The sequence below is a fragment of the Engystomops pustulosus genome, chromosome 2, assembly GCF_040894005.1.
Source record: "Engystomops pustulosus chromosome 2, aEngPut4.maternal, whole genome shotgun sequence".
In the NCBI taxonomy this organism is placed as follows: Eukaryota; Metazoa; Chordata; class Amphibia; order Anura; family Leptodactylidae; genus Engystomops; species Engystomops pustulosus.
In genome coordinates, this window is record NC_092412.1 from 44,343,767 (window position 1) to 44,363,697 (window position 19,931).

General features: G+C 40.1%; 1 protein-coding gene across 1 annotated transcript in view; it reads left to right on the plus strand.

The window, feature by feature from the left end:
- The window catches only part of NBEA (neurobeachin), a 429,733-nt gene that overhangs the window by 237,825 nt on the left and 171,977 nt on the right, over positions 1-19,931 (plus strand). Inside the window, 2 exon segments of the mRNA XM_072134427.1 lie at positions 9,584-9,648; positions 16,745-16,853. Of these exon segments, the coding sequence (XP_071990528.1) occupies positions 9,584-9,648; positions 16,745-16,853 (174 nt within the window).

A 19,931-nucleotide genomic window follows, 5' to 3' on the forward strand; every position in this document is an offset into this window, starting at 1 on the left:
CATAGGTTCGTCACAAACAACTCTCATGACTGTTTCACCTACCTTTAGGCTATTTGTTTAGCGATGCATTGTACCCTGCAGAGTTTTTAATTTTTGTTGCTTGTCCAGTAATTGTATCCATTGTTAATGTATTTTTGCACATAATAAAGTATTTTTTGTTGCAATTAAATTTCTTGTTTTGGGTGGTACGTCACTCATGTCCAAACCTTTTGGTGTATGTTTATTACCTGATTGCGGCTGCTTTGCCTGCCCATAATCAATCAGGTGCATTCTTTTTGTGTATTTAAACAAAACCAGGTGCGTGTTACCCATCACATGTGTATTACTGGAAAATATGTGATCAAACCAAGGCCCGTCCTAGTGCCATGTGTGAACACGCTCCAAGAAATGTCCCCCAGACAGCCCCCCCATAAGTAATGTCCTCACACAGCCCCCCCATAAGTAATGTCCTCACACAGCCCCCCCATAAGTAATGTCCTCACACAGCCCCCCAGTAAGTAATGTGACCATGCAGCCCCCCAGTAATATCCCCACACAGCCCCCCAGTAAGTAATGTGCCCACACAGCCCCCCAGTAAGTAATGTGCCCACACAGCCCCCCAGTAAGTAATGTGCCCACACAGACCCCCAGTAAATAATGTGCCTCACACAGCCCCCCAGTAAATAATGTGCCTCACACAGTCCCCCCAGTAAATAATGTGCCTCACACTGCCCCCCAGTAAATAATGTGCCTCACACAGCCCCACAGTAAGTAATGTGCCTCACACAGCCCCCCAGTAAATAATGTGCCTCACACAGCCCCACAGTAAGTAATGTGCCTCACACAGCCCCCCAGTAAATAATGTGCCTCAAACAGCCCCACAGTAAGTATTGTGCCCACACAGCCCCCCAGTAAATAATGTGCCTCACACAGCCCCACAGTAAGTAATCTGCCCACACAGCCCCCCAGTAAGTAATGTGCCTCACACAGCCCCCCAGGAAATAATGTGCCTCACACAGCCCCCCAGGAAATAATGTGCCCCACAATGTTCTCCCCCTTCCCTAGTCCCTATCATGTTTCTCACCTCACAGATGCAGCTCTCTCTCTTTCTGTGTGCTGCTTTCCCCTGCAGGTCATGTGATCATGACATCACCACAGGTCTTTCAGCCTCTGGAACTCCCGGAGGCTAGGTCCTTGCAGGGGAAAGCAGCGCCTGCACTCGTTCTCATCACGATCTGAGGACACAGATCGTGATGAGAACTAGAGGGAAGGAATCTCCCGGGCAGCGGGGCAGATGATCTGCTGACCTGAGGAGATTCGGGGCACCGGCCAAAAGATCCGGGGCACGAGCCCCGGATCTTTTGACCTAGCGACGCCCCTGATAGATGGTTAGAGTTGGGTTTTGTGTCCCAAGGTCTCTCTGCCTTCAGTATTGATGACTCTATTTGGTTTTGGATCAGACTGCTTAGCCTGTTGGGTAATGTAGTTGAGGGGCCATATTTAAAGATCGGAAATTTGCAATTTATATGTAGCCGTTACAAGTTTCCAAGTAATAAGCAAAAGATTTTTTTTTTTAAAGTTTAACATTGCCCAGTTGTATGTTTCATTTTTTTTCAATTTGGGATTATAATTTAGATTAATGCCTGTTATTTGGGAAATATCTAGGGTAATATCTCTAATTGTTAATCATTTGATCTTGCCTGTCTGTTAATAGTTGTACTTTCCATTAAATAAATGGAAATTACGTTTAATTTGTGCAGTCTCTTTTAAAGGATTGTAACCATTTTCTTAGTCTAAGGCTGCATTCATATGTTCAGTTTTTCAGACGCAGTTTTTGATGTTTTGATGCATCTGAAAAACTAAATTAGTGACCCCACCCTAAGGGTGCATGCGCATGAACGTGTGTACACACGGCTACGGTCGGGCGGGCACAAGTCAGACGCGCTGGAGAGGAGGAGAAGCAAGTGCTACCCGCCCCTCCCCTCTCCATAGTGGCAGACTCTGTTTTTTGTGGCCACGTTACACGTTACAGTGAGCACAAGTTGTGCTCATCGTTCCGAGCACCGGCGCCATAGACATGGGGGACATATATATATGCAGCCATACATTTGCAGCCGTTTATATATGTCCCTCATATGTTCGTGTGCAAGCAACCTAAGGTGGATGTGTCCCAACACAGGAATCACTGATTGGACTATTTCAGACTGTGCCCCACCCCAACTAGAAACACCCAGTCAGTTTATTCTAAAATTTCATGGAGGAATAGAAGGGAAAAAGCACAACATAAATTTTTGGGCACAGATGCTCCAGTATTGTTACAAAAAAATACAATTATTTACAAAAACTGAGATATCGGGAGAGGTGACAATCTTTAAAATCTGCATCACAAGACTAGTTTCTATTTTTATTACACGCATACAGAACAACTATGTCATGAATTTCACATATTACAGTGAAATTACATTAAGAATATATATGTTAAACAGGAAATATTTGTTCAATTTTCTTAACAAAACAAGTAGAACTGAAGGCTCATAGTGTAGTCTTATTTGGAAATAATTTACCATGTGTTTGTATTGTAAGTACATGTGTTCTCATGCATGCAAAGAGAATTCAAAGAAAACAAGAGTTCGTGTTAATGAGGCTATAATAACATATACGCAATTCGATACAAGTTCATTCATAATGAAAAATATCCCTTCCTGGATGATCTATAAATAAACTAACAGCAACTCGCGTCTCTGATACTTCTCGAGAGAAACACGTGCAGGCCTGGGAGATACTTGATTAAATCCAGTTGATGTTCTGGATAGCTGGACATTAAGAATAACTCACTGTGGATACACACACGAAAGCAGCTTAGAGCCTGGAATTGGATAATCCGTGACAGAATGAAGCTTTGTCTGAGAAGGGGCTTTATATGTGCATTAAAATGAGTTAGACACGCACCATATTCACAAAAACGATGATGGTCTCCAGATTGGGTAGTCAATCCTTTACCGTTCTTAGAGTCAGTTTTCTATTCCAGCTTTATGCTGATGATACCCAACTATATACGACTTCAAGTAAAACCACCCCTGCCTTATTACAGAACTCTAGTGATTGTCTGTCTGTTGTCTTTAACGTCCTCTCTCTACCGGAAATGTAAACTTTATAAAAAAAAAATAGGGGTCTTTAAAAATAAAGGGGTCAGTAAGACCCCTCGTTTTCGTGATCTGCGGGGGTCTCAGCACTGAGACCCCCACTGATCAGCAAGTTAGGACCTATCCCGTGAATAGGGCCTAACTTGTCTTCGTGGGAAAACCACTTTAAGAACAAACCTATAGAACCTATCTTGTATGTAACCCGGAGACTGCCTGTATATACAATCAATTGCACGCTCCTTGGGCATGCACCTCAAAAACATTTGCAGAATCTGCCCTTTTCTTACTATATAAAGCTCTAACTTTGTATCTGATATACTCTCATCTCGACAACTAATTCTCTAGTAATTGCTCTTCCTCGAACAAAACTCTATTCTCTACAATATATTCTGAATGCAGCAGCCAGACTCGTCTTTCCATCCTGGCGCTACACGGATACCCCCGGTCACTGCACTGCTTGCCTGTCTTCTTTTGAATACAGTTCAAACTTATGGAAGGCGAATGCAAGACCTTCTGTTCACCTTCAGTTTTTATTTTTTGTTGCGCTGTCTGTAAACAGTTATAACCAAAAGCCCAGACTCGGGAGCAAACTGGACCTAAGAGTTTTATATATAGTTTATATAAAGATGTATATATGTTTTTGTTATGCTGAATTGTCAATCCATGGTGCAATATGACTTGTGTGGTGCCCAGGTTGTATACTTTCCTTGCTTTCTTACATTGAAATGTATCAAGTCATTTCCATGAGTAATTACCATATATACTCGAGTATAAGCCTAGTTTTTCAGCACAAAAAGTGCTGAAACCCCCGAGGGGCCTCGGCTTATACTTGGGTCGGCTTATACTCGACTATATACGGTACTATCATGCAGGTTGGGGGTAACTCCACAGACATAATTTTAGATAACTTTAATCTCCTCGATCCATGTGATGTTTATAACCAGACTTCTAGCACATACTATTGTATCAGAAGCCCATTTATTCACCTATTAGGATTTCTTCCACTGACAGATAGTGAACGACATTAGATTTATTTGCTTACACTTGATTTCCAGGCACAGAATCACATCTGCTCTGACTATTTTTTATATTTTTGCAAACTATAAGCATTAGGTTACTGTATATGTTCAGACAGGAAGGGGAAATGCCAGGTTTGTTTTTCTTTAAATTACTACAGCAAATTAGATACTTTTATGCCCTTTAAGATGGAAATTCCATGTTAACGACTGTAGATTAGCAAAAATGTCAGATTTTCTTTTGCCTGTTATCTCGGCTCCTGAATAAATGTAGCATTGCCAGAGGCTCCTTTTTGAGGTATGGTCTAAATTTACGTGAAATATCAGATTACGAGCGTCTGAAGGTACATGTCATAGATAATTCAGTTCATATGGAACTGCCTTTCATACTATACTGGATCTGCAATCAGGACATATTTACCCAATGGAAATTTAGGTGAATGAAAAATATACTTTTGAGTTTCAGAAGGCTTGTACAAAAAAGTGAATCTTTCATTTATCCATTGCCCTTCATCTGGTCTAGTTTTATTTTTTTGACCATTTTCTTTTTGAATTTAATTTAAAAACAATTTTTTTTTCAGCAAGTGCCATCTTGATGATGTGAGAATCTTTGTAAACTTAAGCAGTATAGCATTTACTAGAAATTATTTTTGTTGATTTGCTAATTATATTTTCCGTATGTTGTTTAAAAATGAAATGACATACAAATTATTTCTGTCTATGAATTGTCAACAAGTACAAAAAGTTATCCATAAAAAAGTTACTAGAGAAGCCGAATTTCTAACTTCTCATGCTTAAATTACAAACCACAAAGAGCCAATGGTAATGTTAAAGTTAATAAAATAAATAATCTTTATTCAATAGAAAGAATTAAAATGTTAAAAATTGAGACATTTGCAACAAACCAGGTAGTATGTCCAAATTAAAGGAAATTTACCACCAGGATGAAGGATTGTAAACCAAGCTCAGTGACATACTGGTATGTGCCCCCTCTAGCAGGATCTGCTCTTCTTTGAGCTTTTTATGCCCTTGTTTTTAAGAAAAAGGGCTTTAAAATTATGCAAATGAGCCTGCAGGGCTCAGGCTTCATTGACACCTATGGAGTCGGGAGCCCATCAGACTCATTTGCATAATTATAAAAGCCCCATTTATGTTAAAACCAGAGGCTAAAAGAAGAGCAGATCCTGTCAGGGGGGGTCACATACCTGCATGCTCAAAGCTATAAGTTTACATAAACACCCAGCATATAGCATATACGGCATATAAGGCATTGGACAATTTACTACCTGATGTTACACCCAGATCTTTGACTGTTGGCTCTTTTACTCTCAAACATTTTGTGTTTATGGTATGTAAAATTGAAATGAGTTCAGGTAATCCCATCTTAAAGGGATTGTCCATAGGGATCTTCATATAACTGCAGATCTAGTGGAGAAAATGCCAGGTTGGTTAATGATGTTTTACCAGGAATGACAATATTAAGTAGATCTTTGGATTTATTAATCTTCGGATAAAAGGTGGACTACGTATTTCAGAAATGCACCGTTCCCTTCCTCAGGTCCAAGAGTAAGCATTTTTATTTATGGTATTGCTAGTAGAAACACTTGATTCTGTGTGGCACAGGATAGAGGTCGAAAATTCATCATGAAATTTTTTAATTGTTTAATATTGAACCTGAAAAAAAGGTCTATTTGAGTTCCTGAAGCACATGGTCCACTTTATATCCATGGATTGCTAAATACACGGATTCCTCATGTACTTGTCATTCCTGTTAGAGCATTATTCTCCAGCTTATTTCCTATACTACTGCTATGATCTACAGCCCGCTACACATTGCCATCCAGTAGGTGCCCCTATATATTGTGAGCCCTCACGGGCAGGGTCTTCCGTCCACTTCTCTCCTGATCACTGTGGTTTTCTATTTGTACTTACTTTTTGTACTTACTTTGTTCTTGTCTTAGCATAATGTATGTGACTCCCTTATTAATTGAACAACAGCATGGAATTAATGGTGCTCTATAAATAAATAATAAAAATAGTAAATCCTCTCATTTTAAGGCCTCATGCACATGAACGTATGGCCGCACGGCTACAGCCAGGTGGGCATATATCCGCGCCGAGGGGGAGGAGGAGGGGTGACCCCTCCCCTCTTCATTGCAATGCATTGCACACGGCCTGAATCACGGGGAAAGATATTACATGTTCTATCTTTTCCCACTGTACGGAACGGTGCTGTGCCGCATCCTATCGCTCCATGCGACCATTGCCGTCTATGAGGGACGTATGTACGGCTGCAAGTCAGCAGTTGTATATACGCGCCCCTGAAGATTGTGTGCATGCGGCCTAAAGATGTACAAATTGCAGGCCAGACGTCCCCTTTTACCATTCAGGTGTATATGATAATTTTCTTTCTGACAGGTTTGGGTGTTTTTGATTTGTAACATGTAAATTGTCACTTAAAAATAGGCAAGTAATCTTAACCTCTCACCTTAACACATCGCTGAATCTTGCGGCTAAAACAGACGGTCATGGACTTCACAGTGTCCTGTTCCACTGACTGACCAATGTGCCATAGATGGGACTCCAAGCATCGTAATGATATATAATGCAAGGAGTCCCTTCCAGGGACATGGTGGGGGTCATTTACTAAGGGCCCGAGTCACGTTTTTACGTCAGGTTTCCCAAATATTACCGGGGCCGTGGCCGTCTGAAAACCCCGACGGATTCGGAAAAACCGCTGTATTTTTTTTTTTAAAAAAGATGTGTCGCTAGACACGCACTTACTTGCACCCAGGAATAGCTTGGTGAACACCAGTGAACTCCAATGGACTTCAGCGCAGCAGCGACACCTGGTGGACATCAGACGTACTACCTTAGTGAATCGCCGGAAGACCCAAATCAGCGTCGGAGAACCCGCCGCTGGATTGCGAATGGACCGGGTAAGTAAATCTGCCCCATTATATCAATAGGATACTTGGCGTCCCATCCTGCACATCATGATTCTCAGACTGACCATGCTGATCCTATGAGAAGATCTAAAGAAATCCTAGTTTATTGTATTGCCTATAAAATGACTCCAAAATGTACCCAGAAATTATATAAGAAGAAACTCTGGGTTCTGCAGGTATAGAGAGGCGGATTATATTTCTGGTTTAGCGGCTCTTTAAGTGAATGAAGATATTTGTCTTGGCCCGGCCGGGCTTTGTTCTCTCAGACTGTGTCATGCCTTTGATAATGTTGTTAGTGGTGGATTTTCAAAATAACTTGTGTAGAAATTTGTTTCACTTTTTTTTTTTTCTCCCCCAACTTTGATGACTAGCAGATCTAGAGCTCGCTTCAAGAAAAATCCTGTCTTCTCTCAGATTCTGTACTTATCTCTAATTGCTTCCAGTCGCTGCTCAAGAGGTTGACTTAACCCTTCGGCAACTATAGCAACTGAATATTGTGTTGATTTCTTTATTGAAACAAATGGCTGCCTGAGTACGAATTTAGGATTCAGATTTAAATATTTACATTAGATTGGCTTCCATATGTCAGCTGGATTTCCTTATGTGTTGTAAAAGATGCCACCCTATTCCAGGGAAAATATGGAAGAAATTGTCTGCAGGCTCAGAACAATTGGCCCCGCACATTTGTCAAGTTTTTGTTTTGTTTTGACCTTTACTCACTTTAACAGGAACCATAACTTCAATATGAAATCTGATTTGGTACTTTGTATCGCACATACATCATGAAGCAACCTGAAATACATTTCTGCTTCCAAGTAAAAGGCCTGGAAAATGATGATTATCTAAAAGACCTAAAATTACTAACACATTGAAGAAAGTTAAAGATAAAACATCTAGGAGGGTTGTATTAGCATAGCAAAAAAGTCTAACATTCTGCCACCATCTTTCATAGCTTGTATCTGAGATTTCAGCTCAAGCACAATAATCTATTTATTTGTGGCCTGTTTGTATTTTGTTCACTTTGTGTGTTTTGCACCATTGTTCATTTTTTATTTTGTGGGTGTGATTTACAATAATAAAATGTGGACTGCTCATTGCAATATCACTTATAACATGGAATGGCTTCGGGAGAGAGACTTAAAGGGGTTTTCCCACGAAGGAAAGTCCGTGGGATAGGGCATAACTTGCTGATCAGTGGGGGTCTCGGTGCTGAGACCCCCGCAGATCGCTAAAAACAAGGGGTCCGACCGACCCCTCGCCGCTCCTCATATTAATGGAGTAGATGGTGGCGCATGACCGTTCTGCTCCATTAATCTCTATGGAGCTGACGGAGATCGGTCTCGTGAATAGGGCCTAACTTGCCTTTGTGGGAAAACCCCTTTAAAGGGTTTGAACACTATCAGCAAAAAATTGCTATTGTTTGTGTTACAGAAAGTATTTGGGAAACTTGTATATCAATTCCTCATAGTTTTCTAGATGTCTGCTTGCTATTATTCTATAGTAATTTTCATAGTTTTATTTCTTGTGGATTAAAAAATCCACCCATGGTCATGTGATGTCACACAGGTGCACAGCTTGTTATAAAAAGGGGTGTTCCCATTTCAGCAAATAAATGTTATTGTTTGAATAACCGCCCACTGTTTTCTAGATCTCTGCTTGCTGTCGTTCTATAGAAAGTTTCTATGTTTATTTGCAGTGGACAAGAATCTAACAATGGTCACACAGGTGCACGGCTCGTTATTATCAGAGAGTAATCAGAGCTGTGGGTTATAACGAGCTGTGCACCTGTGTGACCATGGTCAGATTTCTGTCCACTGGAAATAAACAATGATACTTTCTATAGAATGACAGCAAGCAGAGATCTAGAAAACAGTGAGCGGTTATTCAAACATTAACATTTATTTGCTGAAATGGGAACACCCCTTTAATACAATAATAAAAGCATGGTTTTAGGCTCTATAGTCATATATCGGGGCATCTGATGTGAGGATCCCCCTCCAGGCTCTCAGGATGACTTATTCCAGACTCTTCTCATTTGCATATAACTTTGAAGGTGATTTTTTTTTTATGTGTAAATTGGTGAGTTTTAACCTAAAAGAGGGTATTCTAGGATGATATTTCATGCACTACCTGAGGGGGCTTCTAGTTTAGTGGGATAAAAGCCGTGAAAGCTTCTCTTTTAGGTAAGAGCGGTCTCTTCTCACGCACATGTATGAAAGTCCATGTGTAACTAATGACCAGACTCCGCGGGCAGCCCCTTATCTCCATAGAACATATCTGCCATTGGGGGGATCTACACACACTCTATCCTCAATGCTGTATGTATCCTATCGCCTAGTGGATTAGTAATGCACCTCTAATGGGATCCTTTAGTTACAATTTAATAATAATACTGCAGATCAATATCTAACCTTCTACATTAGTAATATGATAATATATAAGTTTTATTATACCATCATGTGTACCTATGATATAGTAATGAATATGTTTCTTCTAGGAATGGCAGAACTCTATTCAGAAGAACGCTGGCCTGGCTTTTATTGAGTTGATCAATGAAGGAAGGTAATGAATACTTGTCTCTATGAATACTAAGAATGAAACCAATTTTTCACAGAGCTCTGGAAGTTTCCCACTGTTTTCCACCATTTTAACCTAGTAATATTGTTTCACACTGAGAAAGTAGGGAAAACCAATCTGCAAATCCATCTGCTCTTCCATCTGGTTTGGGCAATGTAGATCCACTTGCCACATTTACACATCACTGTTATCATCGGGGCATAGGACACAATGTTGTAAATGAAAGACTTGCTGCTGTCCAAGGTGCTACCTAACACATCCAGCCATAGTCTTACAGGAGGTACATGGATAGTAAGTACTATACATAGTAATAAGAGGAGCAGATTTACCATGGTACATAATAATACTGCTGACTGTGTCTCATGTCTCTCCAGTAAACCTGCTTTTCATTGCCACAATGTGACAGTGTCATGTATTAGGTTCCTAGGATAAAATATTCACTCGTTTCAATCTCGTTTAAAGGGGGGTAAAGTAAAAATATATAGAAAAGTGGAAAAACATAAACTGATGGTTAATAGGTAAATTGGCTATGTATGGGCTACGGGGAGATAACATGATGATCATCAATGGAAAAGGAACTGTTGTTTTTCTCTGCTGCAGAATATGATAATTCCTATTACTTTCATGGCACCATCATATTCTGTTGTGGTGTACACAGATTGTAATTACAGGCTGTCCTGGGTTACGTACGTTCTTTAGGTTCGTTATTAAGTTGAATTTGTATGTAAGTCGGAACTGTATATTTTATAATTGTAACTCCAGACAATTTTTTTGGTCTCTGTGACAGTTGGATTTTAAAAATGTTGGTTTGTCATAAGAACCAGGATTAACAATAAAGCTTATTTGCAGACAACATCAATAACTGTTTATTGTAGCCCAAGGCTAAAGTACAGTAAATTACCAACATCCAGAGCTCCGTTTGTAACTAGGGGTCGTCTGTAAGTCGGGTGTTCTTAAGTAGAGGACCACCTGTACTCACATCCGTTACTATTCCCGTTGATGATCCTCATGTTATCCATCCATATATATATTGATATATTTGTTTATTCCACTTTTCTATAAATTTTTACTTTACCCCCTTGTATGAGACTGAAATGAGTGAATGTTGACATCTAAGGAAATACCTAACACTATAGATCATATTACTGGGCTGAGTTATTGGTAACCCACATACAAATGGGTGGAGCCAACATAGACAAGAGATTGGGGGACGATTTTACTGGTTACTGGTGGGAAGAGGCAGATTTAATCTTGGGCATCTGCACTGCACTTTTCAACTAAGGCTACATTCACATCAATGTATGGGGGACGTATATACTGCTAGCATACGTCCCCCATGCATCGCAATGGACTCGCGGCGCCCAGCGGAGCGGTACGGTACGGTGCGGCGCGGTACTGCTCCATACCCGTAGAAAGATAGGAAATCTCCTATCATTCTCCGGAATACGCCGCCGTGCGCCATATATTCCTATGGAGAGGTGCGGGGGTGAGCGGCACTCTCCTCCTCTCCCCTGGCAGTGCCGTGTGCCCACTATGCTACGGTACGGCGGGCAACGGCAGTGTGAATGTAGCCTAAGGCAGAGAATAAGGTTTATTCTGCCTGTTTTTAACCACAGGTTCCCTGTAATAAATAATACAAAACAATAAACCCCATCATTCTTCCCTCCCCCCACATGTAGTAGGTTTTTCTGCAGCTGCAGTCCTGTTTCCCAGTTGCTACAGCACATTATAATGCACATCTGGGCTGCTGCAGATCTTCATACTATGTACCGTGCATCATAACACACATCTCAACTGCTGCAACGCATCATAACACACATCTCAGGTGATGTAGCATGCTACAAAGTGCTCCTCAATTGCTGCAGCAAATATTAATACACACATCAGCTAATGCAGCACATCATAACATCCACATCAACATGTTACATTATGCACCTTAATCACTGCAGGACATTGTAATACACACCTCAGCTGCTGCAGCATAACGTGATTCATCGGTTGCATATGTACTTCAGTTGGTACAGCACATTATTATATGCACCTCAGCTGCTGCAGCATGTTAACAATATGTAGCACAATTGATGCAGAGCCTTATAATACACACCTCAGTTGTTGCAGCACACCATAGTACACACCTCAACTGCTGCAGCATGTTATAAAGTGCACCTAGCTGCTTCAGTGCATCGTTATACACACTTCAGCTGATGCCACAGCAGTACATCATAGAACACACCTCTTCTTCTGCAGCAGTACATCATAAAACACACCTCTGCTGCTGCAGCAGTACATCATAAAACACACCTCTGCTGCTGCAGCAGTACATCATAAAACACACCTCTGCTGCTGCAGCAGTACATCACAAAACACACCTCTGCTGCTGCTGCAGCAGTACATCATAAAACACACCTCTGCTGCTGCAGCCATACTACATCATAAAACACACCTCTGCTGCTGCAGCCATACTACATCATAAAACACACCTCTGCTGCTGCAGCCATACTACATCAAAAAACACACCTCTGCTGCTGCAGCCATACTACATCAGAAAACACACCTCTGCTGCTGCAGCCATACTATGTCAGAAAACACACCTCTGCTGCTGCAGCCATACTACGTCAGAAAACACACCTCTGCTGCTGCAGCCATACTACGTCAGAAAACACACCTCTGCTGCTGCAGCCATACTACGTCAGAAAACACACCTCTGCTGCTGCAGCCATACTACGTCAGAAAACACACCTCTGCTGCTGCAGCCATACTACTTCAGAAAACACACCTCTGCTGCTGCAGCCATACTACGTCAGAAAATACACCTCTGCTGCTGCAGCCATACTACGTCAGAAAACACACCTCTGCTGCTGCAGCCATACTACGTCAGAAAACACACCTCTGCTGCTGCAGCAGTACATCAGAAAACACACCTCTGCTGCTGCAGCCATACTACATCATAAAACACAATTAATAATATATAATTAACACATAATATTTCTGAATAGTTAGTGTAGATGAAGATCTCTGAAGTGTGAATAATAAGGGATACAAGATACCAGAGTATAAAATTAACATTAAAAAATGTCAACATACCACATCATGGACACAGAATTCCATAGTTACCATGGTAGTTAATTCTGGTAACCATACAATATAAGATCAGTTCTCCAATTTACTTTATATTACTATACATGGTTCCCAAACTATTACAAAGTCAACCAATGACAAGTGTGTGGCGTGCGTCATTAGTAAGAGGATGGATGGAGAACAGTTGTCTGGTTGTAATCCAATCCACAGATCTGGAATAGTCCACCATTAGTATTAAATTCTTCATCTTATAATTCTGTTTCATTGTGCTATGCCGTTTACAAAAACATAAAAATCCGGCCCTCAGGATTATGGATACAAAAATTATAAAGGGATTTTTTATGGGTTTTTTTTTTTTTTGCATGTTTTTTGCAATATTGGAGCCACTAAATTGTCTCGGAGCTTGTAATTTTCTGCTTTGGCTCTGACTGCTCGATTGATTTTTAGGAGACAAATCAAAGTTTAGAAAAGAAACCACTGAGAAATGGATTCTGTATTGGAGAAGAACATCTCAGCGTTTTCTGCGGCTATGTAGTCACCTTTCACTTGTTGATACAATCTCTATCTTACATAAGTGGAAGGGAAATGAGGAGAAGATGGTTGTGAGAGCAGGAAACAAGGATCCTTACTGCCTGCATTACATTTCCGCTAGTCCTTGTGGGGATTCTGATAGGAATCTGAAGGGGAGAAATTGTTATAAATATTTATTCTTTGCGGCTACCACTCTGGTGAATGCAGTTCATCAATCATAGGCGGCCAATGTAATTGTGCGCTTGTCAACAATTAACAGGACATAAACAGTTGATGAATGGGCGGTGAAATGATAGTGTTCCCAAGGACAGGCTGAAATGATCAACTAAGTCGCTCCAAATATTACGACAAAAGGATTGCTATAATTAAAACAAAGCAAGGTTAATGAGATGTAAAATTGCGTATAATGGTCGTATCCAGCAAATCAAGTGGTAGACAAAAGAATTTCACACATTCACAAATTGAAGTTGAAAAAAAAAACCCAAAAAAAAGCCTGAGTTTTTTAAACATGTGTATTGATTGGGTTTCACTTTTTTTTTAATATTATGTAGTGAAGAGATGTAATTTTTATGCGGCACTTTATATTTAAAAGAATGTTAAAGGGATGCCAAAATGGGATTAAATTAGATTTTTGCTTTTTAAAATAAAATCTTTACCAATAAAAATAGCGTCACAGATGACAGTATATAGATTGACTCTTTATTTGTGTTATGATCAATTATCTCATTATTATTATTTTATTAACACATTCAAAATTATTTGTGATCGTCCAATACATCAAGATTTATAGGTTGGTAAAAATAGTGGAAAAACAACGCTTTTTTAATTCTTGGGAGGCTAAAACATTCTTTGAGGAAATTTGCCATCAAAAGCCTGATAAACCAGGGACACATACTCATAGATCCAGGAACTGTGACTGTGGTAATCTTCTTATATTTGTTATCCATGGTCTCCTTCCTTCTAAAACTAACTTTTAAGATATGCTAATGAGCCTGAAGGGCTCCTTGGGGGGAATTACCAGAGCCTCTCTGTGCTGCGGCTTCACTGGTATTGACATAGTCAACTTTCCCCTACCTCTGCCTGGTGTAATCTCACTGCAGCACCGGAGGTTTTAGCACACAGTGGGAGAAGGAAAGTTTACCATGCTCACTAACGGCCTGTGAAGCTACAGCACAGAGGGGCTGTGGAAACCGCCCCAAAAGCTTGTCAGTCTCATTAGCATAATTTTTAACGTTGCTTTTAGAAGGAAGGCGGCTATAGATAACAAATACAAGAAGATTACCACAGTCACGGTGTCTGGATCTATGAATAAGTGTCCCTGGTTTATCAGGCTTGACTTTGATGGTAGATTTCCTTGCAGATTTTTGTCTGCTGGCACCCACTCCATGTTGCACTCTTTTAGAAGAATCATTTGGGTAGATTCGTTAATGGTAAGCAGATACATAGATGGTTACATTAAAATATAGGACTGAGGAACTTAGGTGGAAAATTATGTAAATAGACGTAGGTAGGTAGATAGAAATATGTAAGTATTACATAGGTGGATAGCTTTAAGACAGCTAGATGGCACCCACTACTTTCTACATACACAATGCTGCCTCCTTTTATTATAATATATTACATAGATAAATACATGGATAAAAAAACAGGCATAGTAAGGTAGAAGGATAGACTGATATATAGAAATAGACTCTGGTAGGTAGTAGATAGATATATGTAAGCAGATAGATGGTCTGATACGATTAATAGAAATAGATAAGATGGCATCAGTAAAATATTGATTTCTAGGACTATGTGACAGAAGTGTTGGACTTTTGAGGCGCTGTAGATATGTCTTTCATACAGAGCTACGGAAAAAATGATGGGTTAATTTTTGAAAATTGGATGTAATCCCTGGGAATTTCAGCGGATTCCCAGTTGTTTGATGAATAGATTTCATAGTGTTCTAGTTAATGGTGCAGAGGTGAGATGAGATAGATCTGCCCTGGGTCCTATTCTGTTAATACTAGTTCACATACAATAAGGTTTGTCAGTTGCCAGTGACACCACAGTGTACAGTAGGGTTGGTATCCCTGGTGGGCTAGATAAGTTTCCAAACAGTGGAAAGTGCAGTTCAGTCCTTCATAATACAAGAGAAATGAATTTCTAGGAAGGAATCTTCTATCCGAGCATTGGAAGTTTTTTTTGTTAGACATGACTTTAGAAGAAGGTATATGTGGAAATGATTGCAGAGAACATAAAAAGGAGTCTGCAGTGTGTCCAGATATCTATCGAGCGAGACTGTGACCCTGCTTTTAAGAGCACTAGTGACACTATATAGTATGTGTAATGGTGTGTCCAGTCCAGCTGACCTCATCCATACATGTGGGATTGGAGAAACCGAAGTTTATGTGAAAGAGTTAAACAAGGTTCAAGAGGATAGAGACTACATGTAAGAATGTGGGGACACAATGAAGGAGGGATGAAGGAAATATACAACTGAAGAGAGTAGTAGACACTAGGGACAAACAAGCAGAAGGTAAATCTGGAATAAATAAGGAGTTATTTGAGGATAAAAAATAAAATTTGTGTAATTTAAAGGGAAACTCATTTTCACTAAAGACAGGTTGCAAAAGCCCATTATAGCTGCAGTGTAAATATGTCTTTCTGCCTTTTCTAAGCTTTTGCATTACAATATAATTGTGTTACAACTTACCTTGCACCCAGACAGAATCATCTGTGTAGTCGCTGGGCTGGGCTTTGGTTTAGATGAATTTCAAAAAACAACATGTGATTTGTCCGTGTTGCAGACTCCTCAGTTCTTGGCCCCCACCTATGTGCTCCTGTACAGCTTCTCCTCCTGCTCCTTCACAGAGGTCACAGCTTGGTGAGCTGACTTCAGTGGGGGGGGGGGGGAGCTGTACAAGAGCACAAAGGTGGGGGCCAAGAGCTGAGCAGTCTGCACAACAGCAAATGCATATTTGCAATGCAGCTGTAATGGGCTCCTGCAACCTGTCTTTAGTGAAAAATTAGGTCCCTGATGACAGGTTCCCTTTACGGATAGCTGAGATTAACAATGTGGTCTTTTCAGGGTTGATATGATAGGGGAACTAGTAGGATAGAAAAGTTAATCATCAGATATTAAATCTAAGATGATAGAAAGAGATTACTGTGATCTCTAGGAAATTGAGAAATACAGAGAGATGCTGTTATAGTGATACATTGTTATATATAAATATATATTTTCTTTGCAATATATGTATTCAATGTTTTTGTTTGGTAAACAGAACATAACTAGGTTTATCGGTAGTATATTGTAATATCTATACTTGTATTGAAGTGTACACATATAACATGTGGTAGTATCATTGGTGGGGTTATCCTGGTAATGTAGTGGATGTTTATAGATGTTAGGTGTTCTGTGGTGACACACAGGTTTGCGTTTCTTCCATATTGTTGTTGTTTGACACTTTTCCACGTTTCCCTCCCCTAGACTGCTGTGCCACGCTATGAAGGATCACATCGTGCGCGTCGCTAATGAAGCCGAGTTTATTCTAAACAGACAGAGAGCGGAGGATGTCCACAAGCACGCAGAGTTTGAGGTAAGCAGCGCCCATGGTGAAGTTCTGACTCTCTGCTTTCAATCACTCAACACTTCCCCTGTAGCTCCTTTCACAGGGCCCTATTTTATTTTTCAGCATGGGGAACATGCCTGTAATTCAGCGCTGGCTGTTTTGGAAAGCTTTGGTTAATGTCAGGCACAAGGAACTGGTTTATTATTTGCTCCCCGGTCTGATATTCATGAACATGTTTGCAGCTTGGAGCGATTCCTCCATCACAAACAAGTGTCTTCATGTGCAGTTATTGCACTGACTTTTACAGGAACCCAAAAGTTTTATTACCCCCCCCCCCCCCAAAAAGAAAAAAAAAAAATCTTTTATGTAATCTCATGAAACTAGTTTACATGTTTCCAGATTGTCCATCATATGAATAGGAGGAAACTGAGCTAATTTTTTGTGTACAGAGAAAGTGGACTTAATTTGCCAATTTTTTGTGTGTATGATTACTGCATGGTATTTGCCTCAAGAAGTGATCATATAATATACATAGGTATATACACAGGAAACCTTCCTTTGTTATATTCTAAGGGGTTTTCCAGGTTTGACCAATAGTGAACCTTCCAAAAACATACAAACCAGATTCCCTATTACCGTATTTTTCAGACTATAAGGTGCACCATCTATAAATGCCTGCTTAAAAGTCTAGGTTCTTATATAAGGTGCATCGGATTATAAGGATGAATGACCAGCAGGTGGCAGACCTGTGCACAGTTCAAGGCAGTTGTTGCTGTACTTACAGTTGGTGTAAGTACAGTTCATATTTAAGGCACACTGGCACAGCTTTATAACATCTTATTATGGACCTAAATTTGGTTTAAGCGTGACAAAAAAACCCGCAGTCTTATGCCTCATTCACAGAGATCGGCGGGTCACATGACTGGCAGCAGTACAACTCCTGACTTCCTGTGTCCTGCTGGCTTCCGGTGGATGTTGTAACCACTGTCTTCTCACCTTTTTTGACATAACCACACCCAAATCAGTACTTGGATGGGGATTGCCGTGAACATCTGCACACCCCTCCAACCATTGATATAGCAGTGTTTTTTTTTTTTTTTTAATTGAACCCCATCCAAAAATGTTTTGGTCTTAATGACAATTGGGTTTAAACATTTTTTGGCTGTCATAAGAACCAGGATTAACAATAAAGCTTAATGGCAGACATCTTTGATAACTATTACAGCTGTTCATTGTCGCCTACGGCTAAAGTACAGTAAATTACCAACATCCATCCGCTTGTAACTAGGGCTCGTCTATAAGTCGTGTGTTCTATAAGTCGCGTGTATAGCACATAATTGTACAAACCTGCTAAAAAGGAAAACTATTAAGAAATATAAAAATAATTGTTAATGTCCAAATTGATGGGACTATATCTATCTGTTTTCCATATCACAGGCTGGACTTGTGGTATACTGACATTCTGGGGCCCTAATGTCAGTTTTACCAGATAAGAGGATCAAAGATTGATGAAAAGATGATCATAAATGTTCCAAATTTTGGAATAGTTCAGAATTGAGGATTACCGTATTTTATATTGCAGTGTATCCCAAATGGATTCTGTTTAATAGATTATACATGAATATGATAACAGTGCTCGGCATTGTAGTCCCTTTGACACCCGGACACAAGCTTTCAGCATGTCTACTGTTTTTTCTCTTGTACACCCAGATATTTTGGTTTTAGTGCTGATACAATGTTTTTTTTAATGAGTCTTTACCTAAAGCAAGTAGTGAATTATGAAGTTATTTTCTCCTTTAGCGCATACAGCTTCCATTCACATTAGTAAACATGTCTTGTGTATGGATAGAATACAGGCAGTGATGATAACAAGCAGATCTATACCAGGTAACTGTGAAGTGCGTGAGGATTGAGGGCCACAAGAAATCTAGGATAGTGTCAGAATTCTGCAAAGGTGCCTTCCAGCTGGAAAACAGGAATGATCCGGAGGCTTGATGAGCTTCTTATCTCTGCCAGACAGTTCTTAGCCTGCAATGTGATGTACCAGCCCCTGTGCTTGTTGACCTAAGCAGGAGGATCAGATTGATCTAGAGGCTGGAGAGTTGCAATTTATTAATTCTTTTCATACTCTTTATAACATTTTAGATGTTATAAAAATGAGGATTATTGAAAAAATAAAAATAGGTTTCATACAGAACTACAATAAAACAAAGAAAAAAATGTGGATTTATAGCGAGGCAAGTACAAAAACTTTCTACTGCAATTATAACTGCACATTTCTGTTTGTGTTACCCGAACTGATCCCATTTTTTTCTTTGGGATCATTTCTGTCATCAAGCAGGTTTAACGTTAGATGTCTTTCCAGTTTGTGGCATATGGAAAAAGTCAGCATGCATTGTTTTCTCGCCGTACAGTACCTCTAACTTCTCTGGGACTGCTAATGAATGTTCTACATTCACACAGGCCACACAGAAATGTTGTAATTGGGGGTCTCAGCTGTCAGCCCACCATTGAGTGGACACTTATCCCTGCACTGGATTTAAAGCGACCCTGCCACAAGCTGGTCTTAGGTTCCAATAGCCTATACTATGCTGATTTTAAAAATGCCTTAGTCAGCATTCTTAATCATTTCAGTAGTTTATAAAACTTTTTCACATCACCTGGTTCTATGCCAGCATGCCAACAGCGTGAGTCCCAGGGGGAAAGGTGCCTGCAGTAGCCTGTGTCTCTGTCTCCTTATGCACTGTTCCTCTCCTCTAGCTGGCTGTAGAGGAAGAATCCATGTTGAGACTGAAATGCAGGATGCTGCAGCTGCCCCCTTCCCATCTGGGGACCCAAGACGGGTAATGTAAAATAAAGTTTTATGAAGTACTGAAAGGATTCAAAATGCTGACAAAGGTATTTTTAAAAACCGCATAGCATAGGTTGTTGAAACCTGTCACCAGCAATAATGACAGTCCTGCTGACAGGTTCTCTTTAAGTGAATTTATTTTAAAAAGATGGAAACCAATACAATATAAAATTGCAAAAGACCCCTATCTCTGGACATTCAAAGTATATATCCAATGGATAGTTGACTAATTTAGGAAAAAATGGCATTTTTGT